Source organism: Culex pipiens, chromosome 3 (genome assembly GCF_016801865.2).
Source record: "Culex pipiens pallens isolate TS chromosome 3, TS_CPP_V2, whole genome shotgun sequence".
Lineage (NCBI taxonomy): Eukaryota > Metazoa > Arthropoda > Insecta > Diptera > Culicidae > Culex > Culex pipiens.
The window spans coordinates 7461814-7488988 of record NC_068939.1 but is presented as its reverse complement, the minus strand read 5'-3'; the positions used below and the strand labels follow the sequence as shown (position 1 = coordinate 7488988).

The window sequence follows — 27175 nt, the reverse complement described above, 5'->3', positions numbered from 1 at the left end:
TGGGAGCGAGTGCGAGAGTGAGCGAGAAGAAAAACAAAATGATGCACAACTCTCGCTCGCTCGTTCGTAATTTTATCAACACGGCAATAAAAATCAAAACCAGGAAAAGTTGCAGCATTTTCTGCCAATTTCGTAAGTTTTACACAAAATGCACAGTTTTACATAAAACATTAATAAACAAATAACTTTCAGGAAGCAGGAAATCAAGAATTGGAGCTTCAAAGTGGGATCTACGCTGAGGGAATATCATTCATTCTTTGAACATTGGCTGGAAAGGTGTTTTAAAAATTAACAATTTCTAAGCTGATTCATCCGACTTTGGAAGCGGTCATGGCGTGGTCGTGGTGCTCCTGCTGCAGGTTCAAGATAAAGTGTTCTGAACAGCTTGGATAACTGTGCAATACTTGAATACAATTCATGAATAAATGTGTTTGAGCCTGATCAAATTGTTTGATGTTCTTATCTCTCAAAAAAACATAATTACTCATGGCTTCGAGTGACACAAATTTAGACAAAGACTTTGCTATCATGATTACGAGAGTTACTTATGATAAGTAGCAGTAATTGAAACAGTCCAATCACAACGTTTGAACATTCCCCAAACAGGCGTGACGACACGGGCGCAGGAACCATCAGTAAATCACTTCTGGAATCTGGCATCACATCCCCAACAAAGCAAGTTCAATCAAATAAATCGGCTTCTCCGCTCGGTCAGCTGAGTCGGTAACATGGTAAACAAACTAAAAATAGAATTGAGAGAAGAGTGTGAGAGAGCAATATTTTTGCCTCTCTCAACTTTGTTGACATTTTGCAGGGGTGGAACAACAACAGTAGGGGCCAGCTGGAAATCAGACATATAAAGTCCAAAATGAGCTGCAAATCAGCTGCAAAAGCGCTTTTCATGCAGATGCCAAAACTCTTTAGCATTAGCTCGCAGCTGTAAAAGCGCTTTTAGTGCTGAACAGTGATTTGTTTTAATGCTGTTTGGTTACTTGGGTCCTACTCAAAAGTAGGTGTCCGAAGGCTTGATTGTTGAGGCAATTGCAAACCTCTTTTTACACCTTAGCTTCCATCCGACCCGGGATTCGAACTGACGACCTTTGGATTGTTAGTCCAACTGCCTACCAGCGACTCCACCGAGACAGGACCCAGGGAGACGACTCCTACACCTGGACTGAGCTAACGACCAAACCTTTTTAGGTTAGTCCGGGGCCAACATTTACTTCCCGTCCGACGGAAGGCGTGATCAGACAAATCTCGTCTCGAAAAATTGACTAGCTCTCAATAGAATAATCTGATGCGATTTAGTATTACCTAAAGCGTCCAATTTCCCGGGGTTACAAAATTCCCGGGAAACGGGAAATTTAAAATTTATCCAAAATTGTTCTTATATTGGTTCTGGTTCTGGTTAATATTCTTCAACAAAATTGTATAAAATAGCAACTTAAATGATCAAAATATGTGCGAGGGTCAATTAATGCTTTAACTGCTTGCAAAAACATTTTAAAGAAAATAGGGGAATTATACCCTTTCTCAGCCTATTTATATTATCGGCCTATCAGCACTTTGATCATGAATTACAGCTTTCATAAAGTGGTTTTGAATGTTCCAAAGTAATAAATAGCTCAAAAAAAAAGTGAGCAAGCAACTCTTCATTGTTGATTCATCTGAAAATGTTGATTTAATAGCAGAAAACGGCAAAAGTGATGAGAATTGGTCGAACGGCTTAGAGTGATTAAAATGGGTATATTTCCCCTATATTGATATTCTAAATATATAGGCTATTTCTAAATTTATTAGTATTTTTTGTGCAGTGTTATTTTCCAATCACAGTCTTTGGACAGCGAGTAAAATGAATCCATGCTTCAAAACCATAACATTGCTATTGAATATGGCTCTGTGAACAGTTTGTGAGAATATGATAAAGAATAATATTGAGACGACGTGGAAATGAAAATAAAAAATAATGAAGAAAATATGGATTTGTTGGCAAATCTTTTTTCTTGAACAAGTCTTACTTCTTTGAGCTCATGAATAAACAGATAAGCATTGAATTCACCTTTAAAATCAGCTTTTTCACTTGAAATATATTTTTTTATAAAATCGCCTTCTATATAATACGAAGTAGTTTTTTTAATGATTCAGCTTAATAAATGACTTCGTCTTAAAGAATTTTCATAGCAATAAAAGTAGCTTAGTTCATATTAAACCTCTTACGCGCTTGTTAGCTCAAGTTTTTTTTATTAATATTACACTGTTAACACTTTTTAACAAATTTACCAAATTCTTTTTGAATAACCCTCTCTGAGACATCAATTGATTTTTTTTTCAATTTTCATCCAATTTGGCCATGGTAAACAAAATCGTAAAAAAAAAACATAATTTGATCTTGACAGAACAGGATACCTATGTTTCAAATGATATAACAACAATTTTCGTTTAAAAAACTAACCAGAATTATGATAGTAAATTTTCATTTCATAATATCGTAATTTTTGTTGCTCAACGAATAAACAAGATCCCAGTTGTGAAAGCTTCTGGAACGAATATTTTTTTTAAATATTCATATTTTCATATGAAATTTTCAGACGAACTGAATGTGTATAAGAACAATAAATTAAAATGAATAATATTAAATTGAGTTTTGACGAAGAACTTCGTCTTAGGGCTCTATACAGGGTAGCAATCCAAAATTTCGCGGAGCGAAATGTAACGAAAAGAAATTAATCGCGACTGCAAGATTTGTAACATTAATATCTCAGTTCCTGTTCAACACACGTAAAAGTGGTACCCACCAAACGAAAGGGGAGATTTCACGCATTCTTACTATACCTAATTAATGGCCATGAAATTTAGCTGAAGCACTTAAAAACTGAGTTTAAATTAATAAAACTGCTTCCACACAGCAAGCAAGCACGCACACAACACACACACGCGCACACTCTCTCTCTTGACTCCGCCCCCAAAGCCTTGTCTGCGTTTGGCCTTGACACAATTTGGCGATTTATTCCTTTTGTGCTGCTGCTTCGTCAAACGCCAAAACGATTTGATATAAAAGGAGGTGCCGATACAAAATCAAGTCAAATCAATTTTGGACGCCGACCTGGAAGGAGCTCCTGCTGCTGCTGATTCGGGACCTGCTGCTGCTGATTGCGGGACGGAACCAAGGAAGGACGCGCGGGGTGACGGATTTCACAGCTCGGCGAGCTGCCTTCACCCCGCTCCCCCAAACCGGTGACGCACCCGGACGGAGCTCCTGATGCAGCAGCAGCAGCAGCAGCAGAGAACAAGAAATGCACTCGGTGCAGCGGAGGAAGAAGCGGCCAAAGGATGAAATTCTGCGGGAGGAGAGGACGAATCTGCGGGAGGAGACCACTTGTGCTTGCCGTAATGGCCTACCACCAACCAACGGCCCTTTTCAGGGCCAATAATACCCTCACGAAAGAGTTTCTCGAATATTCAAAAATCCTGGTAATGTGGGAAAAGTAAAATGAAGCACCCAGAATAGTGGTTCAAAATGAATTAATTTTGTTAAACTTGGATGGGTTCTCTCTCTCTCTCTCTCTCTCTCTCTCTCTCTCTCTCTCTCATACACACACACACGCACACACACATACACACCGTCTGAAAAATAAATACAGGGAAATTTGAAGAACTTTAGCTGTGGCAAAAATTTTGCTTGCTAGCAGCAGCAGCACCAGCAGAGGAGAGCAGTAGAGAAGAAGAGCAACACCAGCAGAGGAGAGAAGAAGAGCAACACCAGCAGAGGAGAGAAGAAGAGCAGCTTCAAGTGTTCTTTTCTTCACTCTCGTTCGGGCCAACAAGGAGCGTGCTTCGGTGCGGCGGAGGAATAAAAAGTAAAAACTGCGGAAGGAGAAAGACCATCAGGCCATGCAGGCAGTCAGAACCACGCTGGAAATCAGCCGGAACTGTCCCGGATCAGTCGCGGATTGCATTGTAAATCCGCCGGCATACCGCTTATGAAATCGAACGGCCCTTTTCAGGGCCAACAAACAATCACGAAAGAGTAATTCTTCAATTTCAAGTACTGTGGGAAGGGAGGGATGTTAAGGAAGGGGCCATCTGCTGGGTGGTCAAGTAAAAAAGTAAAAAAATTGACGTGGCCACGACTTCGATTCGGTGGGCTTGGGCCGCGACGGAGTGTGTGTTCGTATGCACACGTCGCGGCCTCCAAATGTGATGCTATATTTCGTGCGCCGCGTTGAGCTTCCCGGTGAAGTTAAAACAACCAGATCTGCTTAAAATGGCACTTTGCTGGCAGAAATCCATAACGAAGAGTTATTTCTTGAAATTGAAAAAAAATCAGCTTGCATTTCCGCGAAAGTAGTAAATGCTCGTCCTCACACACATACACACTCCCCGTTTGATGGTACACGCTGATTGGGTTCTACGCGTCGAGTTTCCCTTCCGCGGACGTTCGATTCAAGTACCTAAAATCGTCTCGGACTTAGCAAAGTTTAATCAACCCCGAGACCACTAAATCGACCAAAGCGCGCTTAAAATGGACGTCGGGCTGCCACGGCAGCAGATGTAGCCAGTTTTGGGACTTCGGATAGTCCTTTCCACAAAAGAGCAATCAATTAGCGTTCAGAATGCGCGTGCACACACAAACACACACCTGTTCGTTGGTACACGCTAAATGGAACTTAACAACTGAGCTTCCCCTCCACGGACGGGACATTCAAGTACCTAAATAGCCCTCAAATTCTTTCTTAAAGATATCGTCCACCGTCGAATGAGCGTTTGCAGAAGCAGCGGTCACCACCAGGGGACCTCAAATCTGCGACGGTCAAAAATTCAAGCAGCCCGATTTCAAACCTGCGACGCTAGGCGTCATAATGCTTCATAATTTAAGCGCTCTGCAGAGCAGAAGTGAAAGTACAGTCGACTCTCTGGTTGTCAATATCCAAGGGACCGTTGAGGAAGAGAATCATCAGTTTACAGAACGACCCAGCTATGGGAGAGAAACATGGCAACGTCCATCAAACAAAAACAAACTAATGTCAAATACCCTTCAAAGCTTCGTTTCGCCAAGAAAAATGTCTATGCAAGCCATGAGAAAGTGAAATTATTGACAACCGGAAGAGATTTTTAATGCAAACAGAATCCAAGGGACCGTCGAGGAAGAGATCCTTCAAGCAAGGGAAAATATCGAGGAATGAAGATAATTGAAGTATGCAGATTGAAGGGACTGAAGAATTCATCGATAGATGGAGAATTATTGATATCGAGAAGATCGACAGCCAGAGAGTCGACTGCAAGTGGTTGCAGTGGTTTTTTAAATGTTGTAAATATAATGATTAGGCTCAGTGAAAATTTACGCATAATAAATAATGTTAACCTTAATTTAGAATTGACAAGAATAACTCTTTCGTGAATATTTTTATGGCCCTGAAAAGGGCCGTTTGATTTTATATAATTGAAGGAAACGGAAATATTAATCTCCAGCACATTTAATCCGATCACCGCAGTTGTGCGGTCGGATGAAAACGAATGGAATTCTGGGGGAAATTAACATTTCCGTCCGAGGGTCAATGGGAGGCAGCCCAAATAATGGTGCAAAGTTGCCATGTACATCGTCCATTCTGCTGGCTTTGCTCGCTGCTCGTTGTTTGCTGCTTCGTTCCGTTCGAATGAGTTGAGAATGGCTTGCAAAGCAATCATATTTATGCGCCAGAATTGGGGACGCATGAACCTCCTACGTCAATGGAGACTCCACCCTCCAGCGCAAAATCTGGCTCGCGCGAAAGTATAAAAGAAAAATCCCAACGCAGAAGCCTCTTCATTCTATCCAGACCACCGACGAGTGAAGGTCGAACCGCGGAGCAGCAGCAGCAACAGCACCAGCAGAGGAGGGCAGCAGAGAGGAAGAGCAACACCAGCAGAGGAGAGAAGAAGAGCAGCTTCAAGTGTTCTTCACTCTCGTTCGGGTCAACAAGGAGCGTGTTTCGGTGCGGCGTAGGAATAAAAAGAAAAAGCTGCGGAAGGAGAAAGACCATCAAGTAAGATCACGAAAAGTGCGGGCGCACTAGATGCAGCAGGCCACGCAGGCAGTCAGAACCACGCTGGAAATCAGCCGGAACTGTCTCGGATTGCATTGTTAATCTGCCGGCACACCGCTTATGAAATTAAACGGCACTTTTCAGGGCCAACAAAACAATCACGAAAGAGTTATTCTTCAAATCTAAAACTGTTTTGTGTGCACTTGCTAAAAGCAAAATTTTCTAAAAATGGGTACATGTTTCTTATTCCTTTATTTTACATTTGATTTTGCTGCTCGTCATTTACTTTGACGTACTCACACACACACACACACAGAGTAAAATTTGCAAGCCTACACACGCTGTCTCCGCATTTAATCTAAATTTTAATACAAATCATTACAAATTTTGGTCGCCTGAAAAATGTGGACTGAGAAAGAAGAAATTTTAAAATATTTGACCATTTTTTGCCTTGGCTCAATTTTGCACACAATCAAAGCTCTTGAAAATTCTTCCCTTGCAAGTGGCAGGTAAAATTGTTTGCATTTGACGACAAAAAGCAAATTTAGCATTTTAATTGGAAGACTTAAAAAAACCCTTTCGTGAGATATTTGGTGGCCCTAAAAAGGGCCAATTAATTACAAATTTGCCTTTCGCGTGCGACTAGCACATCGCCCAAGCAAAACGACGAGTGGCGATTCTCTTCCGCGGAATCTGCCTTTCATTCTTGGTTCTCCGGGCCGAGCACCGTGTAATCCGCGGACCCGTATGAGACGGGCTCCCTTTTCACCTAATGGATGCTCGCAGATTGAAACCGAGTCTCTGCAAAGCACTAATACTTATGCGCCCGAATTGGGTACGTATGAACCTCCTACGTCAATCGACACTCCACCCTCCAGCGCAAAATCTGGCTCGCGCGAAAGTATAAAAGAAAAATCCCAGCACAGAAGCCTCTTCATTCTATCCAGACCATCGACGAGTGAAGGTCGAACCGCGGAGCAGCAGCAGCAGCAACACCGACAGAGAAGAAGAGCAGCACCAGCAGAGCAGCAGAGGAGGGAAGAAGAGCAGCACCAGCAGAGCAGCAGAGGAGAGAAGAAGAGCAGCCCCAAGTCTTCTTCAGTACCGTTCGGGCCGGCGAAGAGTGTGTTTCGCACACGGTGCGGCAGAGGAAGATAAATTAAAAGCTGCGGGAGGAGAAAGGCCATCAAGTAGGATCACGAAAAGTGCGGCCGCACTAGATGCAGCAGGTTGAAGGCAACCGGAACCACGCAACGATGAAACTGGGGCAAGCTGCCGAAACAGTATCCGGATGAGTCGCGGATTGGACGAAATCTGCATCGTACACCGCTTATAAAATCAAACGGCCCTTTTCAGGGCCATCAAAACAATCACGAAAGAGTTGTTCATCAATTTCAAAATGAATTGCCTGCCAAAAGGCCACATGGTCGGTTTGTGTGTGTGTGTGTGTGTGAGAGAGAGGGAGAGAGTATATTTTTGCGTAACTATATAAGAAATATCGCCCGCAAAACTGCAAACACTTTGCTCTTGGCATTCAGCTAGTGAGGATGTCACGACACCTGGCGGCGAAATACCTTGCGAGTCATCGCAAGCGGAAGCGTGAGGAGAGAGAGAGGGAGAACAGAGTGGTGGCGCCACTGAGGCAAGCTGAGGAGACGATTGCTGATCGTGATGAGGAGGAGAAGGAGGGAGAGCAGGAGATGGAGAACGAGGAGGGAGAGCAGGAGATGGAGGAGGAAGAGGAGATCAAGGCACCGAAACCGCGGAGGCCTGCCAAGACGAGCGCTGAGCGCGTCAGGGAATTCCGCCAGCGGAAGAAACTGAAAGCGCAAGAGGAGGCCGAGCGAGGAGGTACAGTAGCGGCCGGTAACCCAGCAGCAACTGTGAATTTGGAGCCGATGCCCGGCCCGAGCACGGGGCCAGTACGGTTCTACCCACGACCTGACCCGGTTCAGATTCCATCGGGTTCTGGAAGGGGCACGTTTCAGGCCGATTCCGAGACATTTCTTGGTGAGTTTTTAGCTAAATGTGAACAAAGATTAGCTTTAATTTGATTGTCTATTCTTTTAAGATAAGATAACGCCAAACTGTGAAACTATAACCAAGATTTTTACCTTTCGCTAAATTCAACAAAATTTTACAACTTAGCAATATAATGCTGATCATGTTTGAAAGTTTTCACATTGCATGCACAATTTGTGTTCTTGAAATGAATTTTCTCAGTATAAAGCGGATGTTTTAACGTATGAATATGAATTTAGTTGGCAGAATAATTTAATTTTGTTCTTAAAACAAACACAGTTAATATAGCCAATAAATAATCTGTTTTAGAGTTTTAGCATGAGATAGGCATTTGTTCTACGCACTGTCTAACTTTGAATTTTGGGTTTAATATTATACAATCAAAAGCAACTATTTAGATCTTCCTGTATCTTACAGGAATCGTACCGACTCGTTCCGCTCTGAACGAGTCCTCTCAGGTATCAGTACCCAATAGTCAGGGTAAGTCTGGGTAACTTAGGGAGGTCTTTCAATATTGTCCCCAATTGTTTAATGTTTTGTAGAGACGGGTACGACTGCCACAGCTGGTGGCAAGCCAGATTGCGCGAAGGCCGACATTGCTTTTCACAAAAAGTTTACCAACAACAAACTGGGTGATTATTGCAATGTTTGTGAACGCATCTGGTTCAGCAATGACTTGAGGCCCATCACAAGCGATGGCGGGAGAGTGTTGGTCGAGGCAGGCCACTTTGAATCAGTCGCGGGATTCAAGGTGTGCCAGACCTGCAACAACTCTCTGAGGAATGGAAAAGTACCCACTTTGTCCACATCGAATGGATTTACCTACCCGGAGAAGCCAGCGAACCTTCCACCACTGGATCCGATCACCGAGCGGTTGATTGCGCCAAGGCTGCCGTTCATGCAAATTCGTCGGCTCAGTCATGCGCGAGGTGAACATTGTTTATCAACTTTGAATTTTGTAGTTGGTAACGTGCTTTGAAATTTTAGGAAGCTACACAATCATCGGGCAGATCATAAATGTCCCTGTTGATGTCAACGAGATGGTTCGGATGCTTCCGCGTCAATTGGAAGATGATTACGCCTTTAATGTTTGCATTAAAAAGCAATTGATCCACAAGTCTAACCACCTGCAGGGATATGTCAAGAAGTCTGTCGTTAAAGCTTGGCTTCGCTATCTTATCAACACTCCGTTGTATAAGCGCGAAGGTATCGTTTTGGATGAAAGCCTCATGGAACCGGATGTACCAGAAGGTACTGACGGTGAGGAACTGATTGAGCTGGAAGTATCGGAAGTCGAGGATGTCCCAAGAGATGTCCCAAGAATTCCCCAGCAGAACGACCAAATTGCACTTGACGTACTCGAAACTGAAGCGGAATTGTTCGCAGGACAGCAACAGACCGTCTTCTGGAACGAGGACATGAGTCTTAATATTGCTCCTGGTCAGAACCGAATGCCGACTTCCATCGTGTACGATCAGTATGCAGAAGAGCTTTCTTTTCCCGGAATCTACCAAGGAAAAATGCGATCGTACAGGAAAGGGGTTCGCGTTACTCCTTACGATAAGGCTACCAGTGAAACTAGACGACGTGACCGGCGTGGAGCAAAGCCGACTCACATCCTGTACATGGGTGTTAAGATCATGCGTCTTCGGGTTCACGATGGAGTTTCGAGCTCCTTTAGGGTCCAAGGTACGAACAATGTGACCCGTGCTCAACTCAGTGACCCGCAGTTCATGCAGAGCCTTATCGAGAGGAACTTCGCGTGGCTGAAATCGATTCCGAACTCGGCATTGTACTGGCAGATACGGGAGAAAGATTTGTTCGCCATGATTCGACAGCTGGGAAAGCCAACGGTTTTCTTGACTATGAGTGCTAACGAGACTCACTGGCCCGAACTGCTGAAGATACTGTACAAGCTCTCGGATCAAGAGAACAGGATCGACTTGACAGAACCGATGGAGCAACTAACAGCACTTCAAAGAGCAGTATTGGTCAGTGAAGATCCAGTCACGTGCTGCCTCTATTTCAACAAGCTGATCGAAGTCATCCTCTTGATCTTGGGTTCGAAAACTCATAGTCCGTTCGGGAAGTACTACGTCGTCGATTACTTCAAACGGATTGAGTTCCAGCATCGCGGTAGTCCCCACTGCCATGCAGTGCTTTGGCTCGCCAACGATCCCAAGGAACCTGCTTCCGAGCACATGCCTGCTACTCTGGAACTGATCAACACCATCACTTCCATTAGATTCGAGGACCTTCCCACGCAGACGGCTACTAAGCAGGTTCATCGTTGCACGTTCACTTGCACAAAGCGAGGGGAAAAGCGCTGTCGGTTCAATATACCGTACTGGCCCATGAAGGAACAACGGGTCCTGCTTCCTCTTAAAGCTGACGATAGTCGCCGCAAAGAGTTGAAGAAACGCGCTGAGGAAATGCGTGATGTCCTGGCAACAATGGTATTCGATACGATTGAGGACTATCTGGCCCACTGCGAGTGTACATACGAGTACTACCTGGATGTAGTTCGTGCATCGCTGAAACAGCCTACGGTCTTCTACAAGCGCTCGATGGATGAAAAGGAACTGCGAACGAATCCGTTCAACGCATGGATTGCGGACAAGCTGCGTTCGAACATGGATCTCCAGTTTATTGTTGACGAAAAGAAACTTTGCCACTACCTGGTAGAGTACGTCAACAAGTCCAATCGTGGTGTTAGTGGATTGCACCGAGAGCTGATCCTCATGCAAGAGCAGAACCCCGAGATGGACTACGGCGAGATGCTGAAGAAGATCAGTCTGAAGATGCTTGGAGCCGTGGAGATGTGCGCTCAGGAAGCAGCCTGGTTCCTACTGCGATTGCCGATGTCCGAGGCAAGTAAGAAAGTTGAGTTCATTCCAACTGCGTGGCCCCAAGACCGGACAAGAAGCAGGAAGCACTTCAAGACCATGGATGCTGAAGGAGTTGGCGATGACTCGACTGATGTGTGGAACAAGAACATCATCGAGAAGTACGAAGAGCGTGAAGGCCTGGAAAACGTCTGCTTGGCTGAGTTCGTAGCTTGGTATTCTCAGGAAAGAGGTAAAAACAGCTACAAGAAAAGGACACAGCCAAGGGTGCTGCGTTGGCGCGGATTCGGTATGAGCGAGCTTACTGAGTATAAGCGCGAATCTGTTCTCCTGTTTCTGCCATTTCGTAATGAGGTGGTGGATGTTCTCGACCAGAATAAGTTCCTCCAGTTGTACGATTTGCATGAGGAACAACTCTTGGCAAAGCGTAAGGAATACGACTGTGAGTTGAATATGGAGCAAACGGTCGAGGAGTATCTGCGCACTATTGCGAACTTGGAGGATGGAGCGGAGAACAACGCAGCAACCGAAAAGCACGACGAGCTGGTGCGGACAGTCATCATGCAGCCGAATAATGATGACTTTGAGCTGCTGCCCACAAGAGGTTTAAGATCTGTCATCAAGCAACGCACAAACGTGTTGTCGAAGGAGGCATATTGTGAGATGATGCGAGCTACGAATGCAGAGCAACGGGCATTGCTTCTGCACGTAATCCATCTGATGCATTGCTACGAAGAGCACGAGCCGCTGCAGGTTTTCTTGACCGGTCCGGCAGGAAGCGGCAAAACCTTCGTATTGCGTGCGCTTATGGAAACGATCAATCGGTACAGCCAAACTCACAACTCCCGCGACAACGCGTATGTAGCTTCAGCTTCGACTGGAAAAGCAGCCAGCGCAATTGGTGGAACCACCCTGCACCACGCTTACCACATCACCATGTCTCGCCAGGCAACGAAGATGAATTTCGAAACGCTCCAGATGTACAGGAACGAGATGCAGCATATCAAGTTTCACATCATCGATGAGGTCAGCATGGTTGGCGCCCACACCCTGAATACCGCACACATACGCCTCCAGGATGTTTACATGATCTATGATGTTGCATATGGCGGTGTGAATGTGTTGGTGAGTGGAGATTTGATGCAGTTGCCCCCAGTCAATGCTCGCGCCGTGTTCAAGCCTCCGTCGAACTCCATCTGTGGCGCTGTGGTGTGGCAGTCGTTGATGTTTCACGAGCTCAAACAGGTTATGCGTCAGGCGGATAAGCAGTTTTCAGACATTCTTACCAAGATTGGTAATGGGCTGAAACTGACCGCCGATGAAACCAAACTGATCGAGAGCCGTTTCTTCACAAAAGAGGATCTGAGCAAGGAGGACACTGGCGGGGCGGTACGACCAGCGTTGCCACATGTACAGATTTATCTGTCATGGTACAGATTTTCAGCAAAGATCTGAGTACAGAATCTGTACGTACAGATGACAGATATTTGGGTCACCGTACTGATTTTTACAGATTTTCAGATAAAACAGATTCTTACTCAAAATGATATTATTGAATAGTTAAGTTATTGCAATTATCTCAACATTTAAGAACTTTTCATTGATTAAATCTAGTTTAACTTTTGAAACATTTAGAAATGGATCATGCTTATATTTTTTAACGATCTTAGATCCATTTATGCTAGAATATTTTGAACTAGGAGTCTCTCTTAAAATACTAACCCCCAGTACGCCGCGGGTAATTGGCTCCCTCCCACTAACATTTACACACAAGATCCTCTGTAGTTTTAGGTTTAAGAAAACTGCATTTACAAAAGCAGACTCATTGCTAACCAGGTTTCAGTACCGACAAGGACCTAATAAAAATAATTTATAGCATTTCGTTCTAATAAAGTTATAACATAATTTACAGCATTTCCCATTCTTCTCAAAAATGATTTTGAAATGAAGGAGAACACAGGTAAAATAAAATCTAAAATACTTCAAAAATTTAATAAAAGTTGTACTGAATCATACAGAAAATAATGTGTCATAAAGTTTATTGTATTTTTTTATTAATTTGAGTATATTTTTAAATTATATGAAAACAACATGATTTTTTCATATTCATAATCTTGCTTATTGCATTTAAAGCATTTTTTGCAAAAAAAAAGTTTGATAATAAAAATTATCTTTTTAGCATTCCATACTTTACATGCACTAAATTTGAAACATATTTACAACCGCCTTGTAGTTGCCTGAATATTACAAAATTTAATCCTCGTTTTTCAAAACATTATTATTTGTTTCTTGAAAGGTAACACCATTATGTCACATTAAACTATTTAATAAATGGAATATGGTCAAAGTAAATTTTATTGAAAGTTTTCGATAAATCATGTTTTGTACCGTCAACTGGATCAATCGGGACTGCAGTCTGTATGAATATGGATTACAGTCTAACTTAAATTATTTGATTCTTAAATTCCTGAATTCTTAAATTCTTAAATTCCTGAATTCTTAAATTCTGAAATTCTGATTTTCTTAAATTCTTAAATTCTTAAATTCTTAAATTCTTAAATTTTTAAATTTTTAAATTTTTAAATTTTTAAATTTTTAAATTTTTAAATTTTTAAATTTTTAAATTTTTAAATTTTTAAATTTTTAAATTTTAAAATTTTAAATTTTTTAAATTTTTAAATTCTTAAATTCTTAAATTCTTAAATTCTTAAATTCTTAAATTCTTAAATTCTTAAATTCTTAAATTCTTAAATTCTTAAATTCTTAAATTCTTAAATTCTTAAATTCTTAAATTCTTAAATTCTTAAATTCTTAAATTCTTAAATTCTTAAATTCTTAAATTCTTAAATTCTTAAATTCTTAAATTCTTAAATTCTTAAATTCTTAAATTCTTAAATTCTTAAATTCTTAAATTCTTAAATTCTTAAATTCTTAAATTCTTAAATTCTTAAATTCTTAAATTCTTAAATTCTTAAATTCTTAAATTCTTAAATTCTTAAATTCTTAAATTCTTAAATTCTTAAATTCTTAAATTCTTAAATTCTTAAATTCTTAAATTCTTAAATTCTTAAATTCTTAAATTCTTAAATTCTTAAATTCTTAAATTCTTAAATTCTTAAATTCTTAAATTCTTAAATTCTTAAATTCTTAAATTCTTAAATTCTTAAATTCTTAAATTCTTAAATTCTTAAATTCTTAAATTCTTAAATTCTTAAATTCTTAAATTCTTAAATTCTTAAATTCCTAAATTCTTAAATTCTTAAATTCTTAAATTCTTAAATTCTTAAATTCTTAAATTCTTAAATTCTTAAATTCTTAAATTCTTAAATTCTTAAATTCTTAAATTCTTAAATTCTTAAATTCTTAAATTCTTAAATTCTTAAATTCTTAAATTCTTAAATTCTTAAATTCTTAAATTCTTAAATTCTTAAATTCTTAAATTCTTAAATTCTTAAATTCTTAAATTCTTAAATTCTTAAATTCTTAAATTCTTAAATTCTTAAATTCTTAAATTTTTATATTCTTATATTTTTACATTCTTATATTCTTAAATTCTTAAATTCTTATATAATTATATTCTTAAATTCTTAAATTTTTAAATTTTTAAATTTTTAAATTCTTAAATTCTTAAATAAATGCTTTAATTCTTGAATTCTTTGATATTTTTAAAATTTTAAATCTGGGTATGATTTGAAATTCTAGATTTTTATTTAGAATTTTAAATTTTTTGGATTATAATTTTGAATTTGAAGGATTTTGAATGTATGAATTATTAAATTATATTATTTTAATTTTATTAATTTTTAATTATTAGAATTTTAAAGCTTTGAATTTGTTATTTTTAAATTTTGTTTTGTATATATATTTCTTTTTATTTTCTTAACCTTAGATTTTTTTAGTTTTAATATTTGTATTTTTGAATCTGTGTGTTTATGGATTTTCTCTTTGGTTTACTTCTTTTCAAGCAAAATACAAAATCCTTCCTTTTAATTTCAAGATTCTGCTTTTTGAGATTCGGCATCAAAAGGCAATTCGGAATTTTCAATATTATAATATCGATTACAAAATTATTGATACATTTATGACTTTCAGTTGCAATAAAATAAACAAATTCTGAATATTTAAGTTTTTTCACTAGAACTTTTGCAAACAAACATCGCGCGAAGGAACGTCACGCGAAGAAACGGCTTTCCTTGGCCGTTTCTTGGGTGTTTTTTATATGGAGTTTTGCGTTCCTTCCAAGCTGCATATCAGCGTTTAGTGTTGTCATAAGATTGTTCAAAATGCATGTTAAAAAAAAGTTTTTTACAAAAAATATACCGTACAGATAATGGTACAGATATTCGCCATGCTTGGTGCAGATAAGACAGATTTTTGGACCCTCTGATACAGACGAGCATGTGGTAACACTGGGTACGACTGTTCCATCGGAACATTGACGTAACCAGCTACAACAACGAAGCGCTGAGAAACATTGACGGGCTAGATTGCACAGCAGACGACACCTTTGTGGGATACAAGACTGCAGAGCAACTGGCAACTGCTCGTATCAAACTCTACAAGATGAGTCTGGCTGAAACGGCAGGTTTGCAGTATACAACTAAGTTCTGTCCTGGAATGCCTTACATGGTCACCACAAATGTCAATGTGGAAGATGGCATAGTGAATGGTGCAATTGGGGACTTGATGTATGTCGAAGAGGGCGTTGATGACTCAGAGGATCGCATCATGAGACTTTGGATCAAATTTGAAAACGCGCAGATCGGGATCATTGCGAGGAAAGAGGTGGAGCCTATGATACGCACACGACCCGACATCTTGCAGTCAGATTGGACTCCAATCGTGAAGCGATCCGCAAACATCGATCTGGGTAACCGCATTAAATGCAAGCGCATACAGTTCCCGGTTACACCAGCTAATGCCCTTACCATACACAAATCTCAAGGTGGAACCTTTGATAAGATTGTGTACGACTATGATAAGTCCCAGGATCAGCAAATGGTGTACGTCGGTTTATCACGTGTGAAGTCGCTGCAGGGCCTCTTTTTGACCAACTCAAAGGGAGACTTCAAGTTCCACCATGCGAAAGGCTGTGACAGCCCAAAAATGCGAGAACTGCGTAACGAGTACAAGCGTTTGCAGAATCACCGTTTGCGCACCATTGTGGACGAAGTGGGTGAGGTCTTAGAGAGCAGCGGACCTGCCACCACGTTGATGACCATCAACGTACAGAGTTTGAGAGCTCACAAGTTGGATATAACCACCGATCCCATACTTCCCAAGGTTCACTTTCTAGCACTGAGTGAGACGTGGCTGGATGACCACTCCTCAGAGGAAATAGAAGGTTTTACCTGTATCATCCAATCGAAGCGGGTTGGTGTGCGATCGGGAGGTGTTGCAATCTACCAGAATACGACCGATCCGGATACTACCTTGGCAGTCCCTCATACGCTTGAAGTGGTGGGCAACGAACGCGACCAAGAATTCGGCAAGGCAGAAAAGTACGGAGATATTTGTGCAGCAAAGGTGATGGTGATGGGTACTGAAGTACTGCTGGTATCAGTATACATCTCCCCAGGAACCACAACGAAGCAGAAAATATGGTTCCTTGCTCGCAATTTGATTCGTACTGCCTACGTGGATACGCCAATGGTGGTTACCGGAGACTTCAATCTTGACATCACCAAGGAGGATAGTGCAGACTTCGTGGGTTATATGCGAGAACATTTCATGCTGAGTTTGTGCAATGATACGAAGAAGACGACCACACTTGGTGGTACAGCTCTTGACCTTACGTTCACAAAGAACATGACGGCGGAGGTCACGCGGTACATTGCATATTTCTCGTATCATCGGCCGATGTTGTCTCTCCTAAGACCAGCAGCATCCGAACCATCTCAGGCGATCTGAACAGCTGTCCTCTGCGCATGACTGATTGCGCACAACTATAACCTGGATTTGACTACAACCTGGATTCGACTACAACAACTACAACCTGGATTTGACAACAGCATCTACACCAACAGAAGACAAAAATGAAACCGAAGAAGAAAATTTATTGTTAAATACTAACCTCACTGACACTAACACACACTCACAATGAACTGTTCATTTATTAGATTAAGGACAAATTGAATTCATTGTTACTATTGAGACATTGACACAACTACATAACCTCCTTCCCCTTACAATAATACACAAACACATAGGGATCCAATGAAATGTACATAATAGGTTAAGCTGAAGTGAAGTGAACAGTGCATACTTTAAAAATAAGTTATGTTACACTTAAATCCCCCCCCCCTCCTTTCCCACCACCCAATGATATTTTTCCCATTGATTAAATATTTAAACTCTTCTACACACACATACAATCACACTTACAATCACACATACACGTAAACATATACACACATACATACGAGTTCACATAAATAACACCTCTACTAATTTCAACAAATCTACCGATCAAGATCTTTGCAGAGATCATCCATTTATTTTCAGATTTAAACCCACTATAACGATGACGATTGACAGGAAGGACGAGCGACAGGAAGGACGAATGACAGGAAGGACGAACATTCCAAAAACACCAAAGACGACAGCCCCAGGATCACCACTAATCAAATTTTCTTTTCAGGGCACTCAAAACAAACGGTCCTTTTCAGGACCACCAAATATCTCACGAAAGAGCTCGAAAGTCAATCCAAAGCAAACTAATGAAATGCAACACAAAAAGAACAATCTGGAATTAATGTATTACTTTATTTCGTTCCAGATTAACCATTCATACTTCCGTAAGGAAATTAGCGGACGGATATCTCACGACTGGCAGATTTTGAATCAATTCTAGTTCTGCTCTCAGAATTTCATAAACATCTGGTCTATTCAGGACTATTGCTCCGGAAACCACGAAAGATTCATTCTTAAACAAATAATTGTTTATAAATAAATAAAATCCAACATTAAATCCCTCTTTCTGAATTCATAAAATTATTCAATGGACTAAATATGAAGGAATGCAAATCATAATTCTTAAAACTTTTCATATACGTTTGTGTCCGAAGTTCTTCGTCATTATGGTTATGCCTGTAGCATTACCACTGCAACTTTTTTTCATAACTATTTTTTTTTTGTAAATTAAAAAAAATGTGCCAAAAAGTTAGGAAAATGTATACTTTCGCTTGAGTTTCGGGAATTCCCGGGAAATTTACAACTCTAGTATTATCTAGAAATTGGACGCTCTAGTATTACCTGAAATTATGAAATTATATTATGCGCAATAATCGTTACTTTTAACAGCATTGCTTTATTGAGACAAGAAATTGATATCAAAATTTTATCTAATTTCTTTAACAAAATAAATATGAGCATTCAAAATGTCTCAGTTACCGCTTCCTATTGTGTAACTAAGCGAAATTCACATATCTCAGCTAGGGGAAATCTACCTATTTTCAGCCTATTAAGCGGCGACTCTTGGTTTCTGTAAGAATTTCTCAGCAATTTTCAATTAAATCATCAAGTTTCTATGTTCATTAGAAAGAGCAACTCTTCCTGAACATTTTAATATAAAATAATATGAACTTCAGTTATTTAATATATTTTTTAAATCATTTTTAATTCACGCCATCAAATTTGTATATTCAGCCTAATCAACCTATTATAATCACTCCCAGATACCTATTCTAATCAACGCCTTTTTAAGCACCACTACAGAGAAAATCTGCATGAAAGCCATAATTTCGATTTGCAAAGGGCCTGTGAATGCTGAGACAGTTTTTAAATTGGTTTTCAAAATGACCGTTATTTTGGAAATAATAAACGCTATATTTTTTTCAAAATCAAGCAGCGTAATTTAGCAGAACTGCAAACTGGGGTAAATAGGGACAAAACTTACTAGATTTTATTGCAATTTAATACATATTACTAAAAGAGCATGGAAATCAATAGAAAAGGTCCATATTTATGGGAGTCGAAGGATGCCGATCTTTTTGAAGAGCTAAAGTCGGACACAGCCGCAGCATTTAAAATAATGAAAAATTTTCAAACCACTTGTTTAAAAATAACACCTTAATACCCATGTTCAAGAAAACATTGGATATCCCGCACAAAATTTAATTATTTCATATGTGCCTGAAAGTTTCTGCCATAATTGTCCCATTAATTTTTTTTTACGATTTTGACATTTTTAAGTTTAGTATAACGTAGGGGAACAGCATCTAATTCCAGCGTGCCTCTAATGTTACCATATCAGCACTTTGACATTCAATTACAGCTCATAAAAAAGGGGTTTCAACTGAAATCGAGTGAGAAATAGTTCGATAATAAATGAGCAAGCTAAGTGAAAATTAGCCAATTAGATGGAATAAGAAGTGAGTGTTTAACCAACCAAACATCCGAGAATTTCCCCTATACTTTAAGAAAAACACATGAAATGTTGTACTTTATTCGCAAACCCATTAAAATCAACATCAAGTCTGTCCAATCGGTGTACTTCAACGCATAATTGTCCCACCAAGTATTTTTTTGTGTCTTGTTTGCCTGTTGTATTCAAAGAGGATAACTAATAAGAGTGATAAACTGCTAACTGGGATGATTAGGGACGTCAATGGGTGAATAGGGTCCTAATCGCGTTTTTCTCAGTTGCACTTTTTCGAACATGGGACAATTATGCGTAGAACGGCTGTTTAGGCGATAAAGATGGTGTGTTTTCAACGCAAACGAGTCTCAGAAAATAAAAAAAAAGGTTTTTACTACCTATATTCAGCGAAAGTTTATTATCAGCAAATAGTCTGTTGTCTTTCAAATCAAGTGTTGTTTTTTAATTCAATCCTTAAATTTATGAGATACAAAAACAAAAAATCTTGTTCGCAAGATGTGTAATCATTTAGTTATCCGGGTAGCTTTGATGCAAATTAGTCTAAATTATCGCAATCGGACAAAAATGTCATCAGGTGCTTGTGCAGCTTTCTTTTTAGCTTCTTTCCTTTCTCTCTTCTCTTCAATTTTTCTTAGCTTCACGGTTTCTTGTAGTTTCTTCCATTCAGCTTTCTCTTCGCGCTTTCGCTTTCTTTCCACCTCACGCTGCTGAATCTCTGCCTGCCTAACCACTCTTGCTTCCTCGCGCCTCTCTTTCTCTGCTAACTTGCCTAGTCTTACTTCCTCCCTTTTTCTGGCATTTTCTTGTTGCTGTCGTATTTTGTTAGCTTTTTCTTCTTCAGCCTGCCGTAGCTCTTCAAGCCTTTCTGAAGCTGTTAAAATAGGGTTGGTCTTGATCTTGTAGTTAATGTGCTTAGACTTACGCTTCGGCGTGGGAGGAGTTTGTAAGAAATCAGTAATACTGACACGGCGTTTGTTGGTAACTTCCTGAAGAGGTAAAGCTGAATCACAAGGGAGACCATCACTAAGTTCGAAAAGATCAATCTCAATCTGAGTATCATCTCCCAGAATTTCGCGAAGTTGGCCAGTGGACGATCCGCTGTCGTTCGGGCTGCTCGCCGACGGATGTTCGTCGGCGCTTGGAAAGCCTTGGTCTGATAGCGCAAAGCTGGAGCATGCCATGCTGCTGTCGTTCGAGTTGCTCGCCGACGGACGTTTGTGGACTCTCGGAAAGCTTTGGACCGGGGATGGCGCGAAGCTGGTGCTTGCCACGCTGCTGTCGTTCGGGCTGCTCGCCGACGGATGTTCGGCGGCGCTTGGAAAGCCTTGGTCTGATAGCGCAAAGCTGTAGCTTGCCATGCTGCTGTCGTTCGGGTTGCTCGCCGACGGACGTTTGTGGACTCTCGGAAAGCTTTGGACCGGGGATGGCGCGAAGCTGGTGCTTGCCACGCTGCTGTCGTTCGGGCTGCTCGCCGACGGATGTTCGGCGGCGCTTGGAAAGCCTTGGTCTGATAGCGCAAAGCTGTAGCTTGCCATGCTGCTGTCGTTCGGGTTGCTCGCCGACGGACGTTTGTGGACTCTCGGAAAGCTTTGGACCGGGGATGGCGCGAAGCTGGTGCTTGCCACGCTGCTGTCGTTCAGGCTGCTCGCCGACGGATGTTTGTGGACTCTCGGAAAGCTTTGAACCGGGGATGGCGCGAAGCTGGTGCTTGCCACGCTGCTGTCGTTCGGGCTGCTCGCCGACGGATGTTCGGCGGCGCTTGGAACGCACGATGAACCGTTTGCTTGTTGGCCTAGAGAATGATCAAAAATTAATAACTTCTAATAATACTTAAAACTTTGTTGTACCTTTACCACTAGCAGATTTTGCCAAACACTTCGAATAATTTGGAGCGTTCTCATCGAACGGATGAATTCCAGTAATTACAAAAGACTTCTTGATTGTTTCTTCTTTCAAGGCTTCGTTCATGGCAGTTTGGAGGCTTGGTGCGAAGTTCCGGGTTGTTAGTGGGTCGTTCGGTGGTCGTTGCTGAACAATTTTGCGCCACGATTGTTTCAGGGGGCCAAAAATTCCAACGTCGGCAGGCTGTATAATTCTAGTCGAATTTGGGTAAATAGCAATTAGTACTATACCCAATTTCGCGCACGCATCTGCTGCTGCAAATGCCGTATGGGATTTGTGGCCATCAACGAAAAAAACAACCGGGAACTTAACGCCACGGCGTACCAGCGTTGGATACAGAATTTTACGAATGTAGAGAACAAAGTTTGGTGTGTCCATCCACCCGTTGTCAGACTTGCCAATGCCCCATGGCCCTGGAACGCTTTGGATTACGTCGGTCGGGAGTCGGTTGTACGGCAGGATGATATCGGGTGGAAAGCAAAACCCATCCGCACTGAAGCAAAACAGGACGGTGATATTTTTTTTTGGATCTCCGGTTTCCACCAGCATAACGTCTCTGCTGCCTTTCTTAGCAAGAACTTTCTTGGCAAGCTTGTACATATAGAACCCTATTTCATCACCGTTGATTTTGCGCGTCGGGTCCTTCAAGGCCTCCAAGATCTCCGGATGCAATCCACCATATGCCAACACTGATCTGTACCATCCTCTTAGGTCGTTTTCTGAAACACGCGCACTTGCTGCCGAGACCCCCTCCGGTGTACGGATTGCGATGCTCGGGTGACGCCTCATGAAACCGTTCAGCCAGCTTTGTCCTGTAAATAAAATTATTTATTAATTAAAGACATATTTTATTTTAAAGCTTTGCTAAATACAAATATATGATTTAAATTTAAAACACAAACAAACAGATCTGAGACTCTCTTTTACACTCAACCCCGGTGGTTGGTCACTTTTTCATTTGACACTTGAGTAATTCTCTACGAAAACGGTCTTTTTTCTTCAATTTTATTTGTTGTATTTTTAAATCCGGCTGAAACTTTTTTGGTGCCTTCGGTATGCCCAAAGAAGCCATTTTGCATCATTAGTTTGTCCATATAACTTTCCATACAAATTTGGCAGCTGTTCATACAAAAATGATGTATGAAAATTCAAAAATCTGTATCTTTTGAAAGAATTTTTCGATCCATTTGGTGTCTTCAGCAAAGTTGTAGGTATGGATAAGGACTACACTGGAAAAAAATGATACACGGTTTAAAAAAATGGTGATTTTTTATTTCACTTGTAATCACTAAAACTTAATTTGCAGAAAAACACAATTTTTTTTATTTAATTTAGAGGACATCAAATGCCAACTTTTCAGAAATTTCCAGGTTGTGCTAAAAAATCTTTGACCGAGTTATGATTTTTTTAATCAATACTGATTTAAAAAAAATCGAAATGTTGGTCGCAAAAATTTTCAACTTCATTTTTCGATGTAAAATCAAATTTGCAATCAAAAAGTACTGTAGTGAAATTTTGATAAAGTGCACCGTTTTCAAGTTAAATCCAATTTTAACCGGTGTAGTCCGTACCCATACCTACAACTTAGCTGAAGACACCAAATCGATGAAAAAATTCCATCAAAAGTTACAGATTTTTGAATTTTCACATATCATTTTTGTATGGACTGCTGCCAAATTTGTATGGAAAGTTATATGGACATATGGCTTCTTTGGACATACCGAAGGCACAAAAAAAGTTTCAGTCGGATTAAAAAATACAAAAAAAAAATCGAATGACCGAAATCTGAGAGAACTGCTCACTTTTTAGTATGTACCCCGTTGGTTTGAAAAAGTCAAATTAAAAATTGACGAACTGTCACTTTTTACACGGCGCTCACGCACACTATCAAAACAAACGTTTGGTAATTCTGTGAGCTCCGTGTAAAAAGGGTGTCAAACTAAAAAGTGACCCCGTTCGTTTGCAACAATTGGTGTCAAATCATCGGGGTTTGAGTTAACACTAAAAAAAACTGATGCTGGTTCTCCTGCCCGTATCCAGATTTTTAAGCGAAGATGGTGCACGCCCATAATGCCAAAATCACGCAGTGGTACCAACATCACAAAAAAGTATGCAATGGCATGAAAGCTTTTTTTTTATTCTACACTTATTTTAAGGGGCTACATACATGTAGAAAATCACAAATTTTCAAATCCCGATGGTTTGACACCAACTGTTGTCAAACGAACGGGGTTACGTTTTAGTTTGAAACCCCTTTTACACGGAGTTCACACATACTACTAAACGTTTGTTTTGATAGTGTGCGTGAGCGCCGTGTAAAAAGTGACAGTTTGTCACTTTTTAGTTTGAAGTGTCAAACGAAAAAGTGACCAAAGTTTCATGAAGGTGTCCACGTAGTTTGTGGGTGGTCCCTAAGTGTGAGCTCTGTGTAAAAAGGGGGTCGAACTAAAAAGTGACTCCAGTGACGATAGAGTTATCTAAGCCCGGTCTCACGTACACTAGAACACCATTTGTTTTGCTGGCCGGTAAAAAAAATAACCTCGATTTTCTGTGCACGTACACGCGATACATGCACACGTAGATAACTTTATTGGTGTCAAACCATCGGGGTTTGATTCAGTCTGTTTGTGCATGAAATCTAATATAATTATTTAAATTCTAGCAAAACTACTGTTTGAGTAAAAGGCATTGTATTGTTAGAATTGTTCAAAGTCTTGAAAAATGAAAAAAAGCTCACCTGGAGATCCATCTTTAAACGTGTTTGGCCGAGGCGACGCTTTAATGAAATCTGCAACTTTGGCCTGCAGGCCAGGTGATGTTAGGGGAAATCCCTTTCTTTGCATGTCAAATAACCATTCTACGAGCTTGACCTCTTCAGATGCAGTAAGCACAGTGGGTGGGCCAGTGGTGAGTTTATTTTTAAACTTATCGCTCAGGCGGTACTGCAACGTCCCGCGCGGAATGTTGAAGTCGATACTCGCTTGATAAATCGAAATCAATCCGATTCGAATTTGTTCAAGGGCGGTTTGAACGTCTTCCTCCGAATATCGATGCTCGCCTATAAAGAAATAAACCCAATCGTTTTTTTATTTGTCACCTAAATCACTTTTTAAGAACAGTTTAAGTTTTCGAACGACCAGAATTCTACTGTTAGATAGAGTGAGGGGAGACTTAATAGCCTGGTACTCGAAAACATTAACTTTTTTTCAAGCACTTCTGGCAACATCAGCTTGCTTGGTTGCATGAGCGTCGCGACGCCTTCCTTAATCTTTTCTGCAGTAGCAGAAAGTGCTGCCAGAAGAGAGTGAAGAAAAAATTCAATGCGGAGTTAATCAATGTGTAACTTTCTACACAATCTAGCGAATCTTTTTGCACTATTTTTTTTTATTTTTGGCCGCTGCTAGCTCATAATGCCACCCACACCCCCCCCCACACACACACACCCCCCCCCCCCACACACACACCCCCCCCAAACACACACCCCCCTTCCAAACTCACACATACACACACAAACATGATATTTCTGCACCGCGAAATTAAGTCTCCCCACTATCCCATACAAAAATATACCTTTTAAATGGCATACCTTTAGTCTTTCCTGGACCGCCTCCGGTCGGATTGTTCTCGAGCGATATCGCGTTCTCATCCGGTGCAACGAATGCACTAACGTTGATCGTACTGTTGGTGGCGTAGGTTCCGGGGCCGCCTCCGGGCGGGTTGTTCTCGAGGAACATCGCGTTCTCCTCCGGTGCAGCGAACGCACTCATGTTGATCGTTCTCCTGGTGGCGTAGGTTCCGGGGCCGCCTCCGGGCGGGTTGGTCTCGAAGAACGTCGCGTTCCCCTCCGGTGCAACGAATGCACTAACGTTGATCGTTCTGTTGGTGGCGTAGGTTTCGGGGCCGCCTCCGGGCGGATTGTTTTCGAGGAACATCGCGTTCTCCTCCGGTGCAGCGAACGCACTCATGTTGATCGTTCTCCTGGTGGCGTAGGATCCGGGGCCGCCTCCGGGCGGGTTGTTCTCGAGGAACGTCTCGTTCCCCTCCGGTGCAACGAATGCACTAACGTTGATCGTTCTGTTGGTGGCGTAGGTTCCGGGGCCGCCTCCGGGCGGGCTGTTCTCAAGCGACATCGCGTTCTCCTCTGGTGCAGCGAATGCACTCATGTTGATCGTTCTCCTGGTGGCGTAGGTTCCGGGGCCGCCTCCGGGCGGGTTGTTCTCGAGGAACGTCGCGTTCCCCTCCGGTGCAACGAATGCACTAACGTTGATCGTTCTGTTGGTGGCGTAGGTTTCGGGGCCGCCTCCGGGCGGATTGTTTTCGAGGAACATCGCGTTCTCCTCCGGTGCAGCGAACGCACTCATGTTGATCGTTCTCCTGGTGGCGTAGGTTCCGGGGCCGCCTCCGGGCGGGTTGTTCTCGAGGAACATCGCGATGTCGTCATGTGAGCTGGCAGTCACTGTTTTGTAATTTCGGAGGTCAAGTGGTCGTGTTGCTTGGAATAAACAACGCCGACGAGGATTGTTGTCCTTGTTGCCCGGAATGGACAAATCCAGAGGGGTTTCTCCGGGTTCTGAAACAAAAGATTTGTAAAATTTGAATATTTGCTTCAAAATTACCTTTTTTAACTCACCAGAAATCATTTTTTGCAAAAAAACGCCACGACGATTTTCACAATTTTGACAGTGATGAACTGTCAACCGAACTTTATAAAGGGTCTAATCAGTTTTCAAGTTGAAAATGACGCATGAGTTGCCAGTTTCATGGCAAACTTGGGTTGCATAGAGGGAAAAGATTGAGGCGTCATAGAAAAACTAGGAAAATAATGTGTTATTGTTTGGCAACACTGCAAATGTGTAAGTGTTTGTGCCAGCTTGAAGGAGTGCCGAAGCTTGATGAAAATACAATTGCAGCTGGTGATTTTGAATAATTTTTAAAGTGAATTTTCTTACTAAAAACTAACATTTTCATGAAAAAATATATTTTAGTGTCAATGTGGAAATGATTGTTTAAAGGTTAGCGTCAAAAAAAGTTGTGAAGTGTGTTAAAATAAGTGAGAAATATTGAAACCAAAATGATGTGTTCCAAAAGACTAAGCTTAAGCGATCAGAAGTTATTTTCAAACATGCCAATCGATGCTTTCCAGATGGAGGAAAAATCGATCAAAATTATGTTTTTCGCTAATTTTAGTGAAAATAGCTTACTTTTGGCTCTAAAACATTTACCAGACTGCGTGCTTACTCGTCTTTAATCGTTTGGTTGGTATATTACAATGAAAATCCAATTATTGAAGCTTTAATCAAGCAACAAACTCTCCATATGGCGAAGATAGGTTTTTGATTAGAATACGTAGATTTCCTAGTAACGAACAAATACTGATATTTTATTATGAGAACTTGTTCCGAAAATTGTTCTTAGAGATCTAATTGATAAAGTCTAGATTATACAAAGTGGAATCAAATTAGATAATTTAGAAGAATATGTGCAATTTGCATAGATTATGTATATGTATTAGGATGTAACAAAAATTACATTTTGGCGGGCATTCAGAGGTTTGTTCCGGTGGTCATACTGAGCTCCAATCCCAAATATGAGCTTGATTGGATGTAACAGGAGCTGGCGCTTTGCATTTGAATTTTAAATGGGATTTAACCCGTAAACAAGATTTTATTCAAAAATGTAATTTTTATTAGGCACTTCGGCCGCTAAAGCGTTTATTTTCAACATCACTGGCGTGTAGGCCAGATCCTTGCACATCTTTTGGTATAAATAACATTGACATTTGGAGCACCCTGGAGCTCGGTACAGACTTTTAAAGTTTGGCATTTTTTTCAAAAATCAGTCCCAGCAAAATCAAATGGTGTCTCGGACGCCGCGAGATGCGACGTATATCTTTTTCACAATTCAGTTGCCAAAGAGCCTATTGTTTCTATCAATTTTCAGTGACTTTCATAAGAAACATTTGATAAGATCGTTATAAAATTCTATCACTTCGAACAAAGCCT

The 27175-nt window shown here is 40.8% G+C and overlaps 2 protein-coding genes across 5 annotated transcripts; one reads left to right on the top strand and one right to left on the bottom strand.

Moving 5' to 3' along the window:
* The first annotated feature begins 3293 nt into the window (after nucleotides 1–3293).
* LOC120419739 (uncharacterized) lies at nucleotides 3294–18000 on the top strand. The gene is given in 8 exon segments (XM_052711241.1): nucleotides 3294–3387; nucleotides 5699–5979; nucleotides 6810–7148; nucleotides 7562–8033; nucleotides 8463–8525; nucleotides 8588–8974; nucleotides 9033–12280; nucleotides 15284–18000. Coding segments are annotated over 8 exon segments (6402 nt in total). The 3' UTR covers nucleotides 16802–18000.
* Nucleotides 18001–18329: 329 nt separating this feature from the next.
* Nucleotides 18330–26523, bottom strand: LOC120419773 (uncharacterized). Of its 4 annotated transcripts, none has more exons than XM_039582605.2 (5): nucleotides 24760–26523; nucleotides 23911–24231; nucleotides 21119–21985; nucleotides 20194–21063; nucleotides 18330–20142 (listed from the first exon to the last, which is right to left on the bottom strand). In XM_039582605.2, the coding sequence occupies exons 1-5, from the start codon at nucleotides 25811–25813 to the stop codon at nucleotides 19817–19819; spliced, it is 3438 nt and encodes a 1145-aa protein (XP_039438539.1). In that variant the 5' UTR covers nucleotides 25814–26523; the 3' UTR covers nucleotides 18330–19816. The 4 variants fall into 4 exon arrangements, with proteins under 4 accessions (XP_039438539.1, XP_039438540.1, XP_039438537.1 ...); XM_039582606.2 differs by having other exon boundaries at nucleotides 18330–21063; nucleotides 24760–25743; nucleotides 25804–26523; XM_039582603.2 differs by having other exon boundaries at nucleotides 18330–21063.
* Between the last annotated feature and the right edge of the window lie 652 nt (nucleotides 26524–27175).